General features: G+C 39.8%; 1 protein-coding gene across 2 annotated transcripts in view; it reads right to left on the bottom strand.

Annotated features, from left to right (window-relative positions):
• Nucleotides 1–4,300, bottom strand: part of LOC122259273 (inactive phospholipase C-like protein 1) — a gene marked incomplete at its 5' end in the record, with an annotated part of 47,004 nt that extends 42,704 nt beyond the window's left edge. For both annotated transcript variants that reach the window (XM_086543412.1, XM_086543411.1), the window contains 1 exon segment: nt 4,097–4,300. In XM_086543412.1, the coding sequence (XP_086399538.1) occupies nt 4,097–4,300 (204 nt within the window).
• Nucleotides 4,301–5,000: the final 700 nt, after the last annotated feature.

Genomic DNA, 5,000 nt, shown 5'->3' with positions numbered 1-5,000 from the left:
CACACACACACACACACACACTCACACACACACACACACACACACACACACACACACACATATATATATATTGATATTAATATATATATATATATATATATATATATATATATATATATATATATACATATACATATGCATAAATAAACACATATGCATACACACCCAAACTAAATCCCAGAGACACCGAAACCAAACCAAACCAGAAACAAAGTCCCTCCTGATTTAATTCCAGCTCGCGAGCGGAAACTAAACAAGCCAGCCCAGAGGAGGCGCAAGACAGCAAAACAGGCGGCTTTTATTGGAAAACAGGAAGGGCCGGACGCAGATTTCGGCAATTCTCACCCCGAGTAATCTAATCTCGTCACAAGTTGGTGGTCGTAATCATATTAAGAGGAAAAACTTACTGGTGCTGCTTCTTCGATTCCATCTGCGTGTTTTCCTTTTCTTTTTCTTTTGAAGTGCTGTTGTTGTAAGTGTTAGAGATGTTGGTCTCGTTGCAAGTCTTGCTGTTATTGCTGGAGGTGCTAGTGTTGTTGTAGGAAGTGGCAGTGTTGTTGTTTTTGCAGTTGGTGTTGGTGCTTTTGTTATTGAAGTAGTTGTAACTGTGATGGTGATAGATAGTTATGGTAGTAGTAGAAGTAGTTGCAGAATAGCAGCAGTAATCGCAGTAGAAGAAGCAGTCCAGTAGCAGAAGCAGTAGTGCATAGTCACACAAATTGCAACTGTATTCAGGCTTCATGCAACATCCTCTTACTTTTATAGGGAACACAACGAGCACACGTGGAAACAATATCATGACCTAACTAGGGCTGTTTGTCTCTCTATTGCATGCTTTCAGCTCAAACCCTTTCTCTTCGCCTAAAATCGTTATCTCTCTTTCCAGCGTCACTGTTGCTGTTGTCGTGTTGCTGTTGCTGTTGCATTGCTGTTGTTGCACCAAGACGGGAACAATAGCGAAATCTCTGCCTGGGATCCAACATGGCGCCGGTTCGTGTTCGGTGAATATTTCACTTTCTCATTACGTCTGCACGGTTCCTCCTCCCAGGCCTTCTTTCCCCTCTTTCTTTCCCTTTGTCTTCTGCGTGTGTTTTTTTAAATCCTTTTACCTTTTGTTTTCATAATTATTTTTGGTGTTCTTATTTTCGTTTTCTCTTTCGTCTTGTCGTTGATCTGCCTCTGTGTTACTTCTTTTCCGGCCTCTCCTTCTTCCTCTTTCTTCCACTTCTTGCTCCACCTATTTTACCGTCCTCGCCATATCCAATTCTCCTTTCTCTCTTCACCTGCCTCTCTCCATTTAACTTCACTCGCGTTATATCCCCTCTCCTAATGTTTTCTCCTTCTTTCACTTTTATCAGTTTTTCTTCTTAGGCCCTTTTTCGATGAGTTTCACTTTCGTCTATTCCTCTCCCTCCCCCTCTTATTTACTCCTTCCTTGTTCCTCGTTTGGCCTAAGCGCGCTCTCTCACTCTAGTCCGTATTATTTCAGAAATTGAGAGTGACTCTGCGATATTTACATTTATATGGAAATGAGAAAGAGAGAGAGAGAGAGAGAGAGAGAGAGAGAGAGAGAGAGAGAGAGAGAGAGAGAGAGAGAGAGAGAGAGAGAGAGAGAGAGAGAGAGAGAGAGAGAGAGAGAGAGAGAAGGTGAGGAAGAAGGAGATGAGAAAGGAGAGGGATACGGAGAAAGGGAGGAAGAAGGATAGATAGATAGATGGATAGATAGATAGATAGATAGAGAGGAGGAGTGAGAGAGAGAGAGAATTCTGTTAGTTATTAAGTTGTTGCCTGAGGTAGCTTCACGTGAGCTGCTGCGAAAGTTGTAGAGATGTGAAAGCTATTGGCATGAGAGGGGAGTGGGTGGGGAGGGCGCAAGGGAAGAAGGGAGAGTAGAGAGGGAGAGAGAGGAATGAAGGGAGTGGAAGGGAGAAGAAAGAGGAGAAATCGAAGGAGAAGGAGGGAGAGGAGTTGGATGGCTGCAGGGAAGTAAATAACCGAGGAGAGAGACAGATAAGTAGATTAATTAGGTAATTAAGCGACGGGTCTAATTGCCAGGTCTAATCCTTTACAGGTGATCAGCGGGAGGAATGATTTGATTTGAAAAAGAAGGAAAACGCATTATTCATTGTCTAGATATCTTTTTATACCATTTACTGTGCGAAGTAACTGTTTCTTGAATCAAAATAAAACGTTGCATATTCCCCGTTATTCTTACCCTATGATTATATCATATCCTTATTTCATGTAAATCACAAAAAACAGAAACGAAAACAAGTAAAAATCACTACGAAAAAATATATAAACACTCGATAGCCTCCGAGCTGACAAACACCAAATGAACCAAAAGTCAACAAACCCAATTAAAAAAAAAAGAAAAAAAAAAAAGAAAAAAAGAAGTCAACCAGCAAGTCCATTCCCAAACCCCAATATACAAGAGCAAGGACACGAGGCCCGAGCTAGTTTTCCACCAAGATAAGCAAACAGGCTCCTCGGAATCATGCGCTATCATGAATCTGGATCAACATCAGGCGAAAGGAAAGGAGATGCGCGCCTGCCTTCTCGTGGGTAGCATGCATGTGGACACAAGGAATCGTAAAAAATGGGGAATTTACTACGTCAGCGGATGCACAGACAGACGGGCAGACAGACAGGTACGTGTATGTGTATTGTGTGTGTTTGTATGAGAGGGAGAGAGAGAGAGAGAGGAAGACAGAGGCAGAGAGAGAGAGAGAGGGAGGGAGAGATAGATAGATAGATAGATATATATATATATAGAGAGAGAGAGAAAGAGACATTGGTGGAGAGAATTACCTATAAAGTATATCATATCATATTTCGGGTTCATCTAATCAACCAAAATGAACTACCTTGACTATTCTCTAAAAACAAGAGTAACGAATCAGCCAAATTCCCATTCGGTTGACAAAACACAAGCAACCAAACAAACAAACAGAAGACGAATCATGCAACAAACCAGCTGATCATGCACTTAGCCAAGTCAGCAGGAAAAAACACGTCCAGTTCATAAAACCACCAGGAAAATACAGTAACTATACAAGCTCAACCAAGCAACCAAATTAACGAATAGGCTCACTGTTACCTAATTGTGTACATTCTCCATTTTGAAGACATTTGTGGGTCAGAGCTTTCTCTACAACTGTCTTTAATGATAGTGATGATGTTCATGATGATAATGACAACGGTGATGATGATTGTGATGATACTGAGGATTATGATGGTGACAATGATTGTGATGATACCAAGCATGATTGGAGTGATGATGACATTAGCAGCAATAGTGGAGATGATCGTGATTTAAGAAGAAGAATGACTTGAAGAGTAATGATAACAATAGTGATAATAATACTGATACTGATAATGATAATAATAATAATGATAATGATAACAGTAATAGTGATATCAATAATGATAATAATAACAATACCAATACTATTAAGAATAATAACAATGGTCTCATTACTATTACAACAACTAGAAGGGATAAAAATGATGATGCAAAGAGTGCCCATTCCTCCCATTCGCGGCCAGCCACTCGTCCCAATACGAAGCCTGTCAACAAAGGAGCTCGCGAGGCCTCATCAGTCTCCGTGAAACGCCCAAGGAAATCCTGAGGAAATGCATTTATTATCAGACGTTTGGTCCGCTTCCTGATCTGCGGCCAAGATAATCTCAGTGATGGGATCCCGCCGTGAGTGATGTCTCGAGATTACCTGGCCTGCTCATGTGCAACTTGAGATGCTCTGGGGCTGGAGAGGAGAAGGAGAGAGGAAACACACACACACACACACACACACACACACACACACACACACACACACACACACACACACACACACACACACACACACACACACACACACACACACACACACACACACATACACAAACACACACACACACACACACGCACACACACATACACACACACACACACATACACACACACACACACACACACACACACACACATATATATATATATACATATACATATATATATTTACAAATACACACATACACATACAAACACCACCAGACACCCCCCCCCCTCACACACACACACATCCTCCCTGACCTTTGACACAGCGGCAGCCGCACGTGAGGACCCGTATGTATCCGTCCACGCTGGAGGGGCCCTTGAGCTGGTCCTCGAGAAGGTAAGTGTTATGGCTGGTGGAGATGAAGTAGTGTCCCAGGGGCTGACTCATGTCCTGGCAGACCTGGCGGTGGGCGGGGTCGAACAGGTCGCACTCGTCACTCATCAGGTACTTGGTGAAGCCTGCAGGACGGAGCCAGAGGGCCATCAGGGGCGCTGTTGCTTCGAAGGGTCATTGCTATTGGCACTACTGCTACTACTACTATTGCTATTTTCATTATTATCATTACGATCATTATGATTATCATAATAATTGTAATTATTATTATCATCATTATTGTTATTATTATCATTATTATTATCATTATTATTATCATTATTATTATCATTATTATTATTATTATTATTATTATTATTATTTTATTATTAATATTATTATTATTTTTATCATTATTACTATAATCATTATTATCATTATCATTACTATTATATATCATTTTATAATCCTTATTATCATTATAATCATTATCTTTATTATCATTATAATCATTATCATTATTATCATTGTTACAATTATTACTATTACAATTACTTTCATTATTATTTTCATCCTTTTTGAAATCATAATCATTATTATTACTATAATCATAACAATCGATATACTAGTCCATAACATCAATGCAAGTGCAACAGCTCGTAGTAGATATAGAAAACAAATATATGATAAAAACAGTTATAATGATATTAGAGAAGAAGAAATAGTTGTCATCAGTACTAATTTTATTCGCTTTAGAAGAAGGAGACGAAGAAGAAGAAACACAATACAGAAAAGAAGAAGAAGAGGAAGGAAAAGAAGAAGAAGAGAAGAAGATAATGAAGTGGA

Source organism: Penaeus japonicus, unplaced genomic scaffold (assembly GCF_977035675.1).
Source record: "Penaeus japonicus unplaced genomic scaffold, GWHDUDI00000001_assembly GWHDUDI00000013, whole genome shotgun sequence".
Lineage (NCBI taxonomy): Eukaryota > Metazoa > Arthropoda > Malacostraca > Decapoda > Penaeidae > Penaeus > Penaeus japonicus.
The sequence above is the reverse complement of the archived record's forward strand: the minus strand, read 5'-3'. Positions and strand labels throughout refer to the sequence as shown.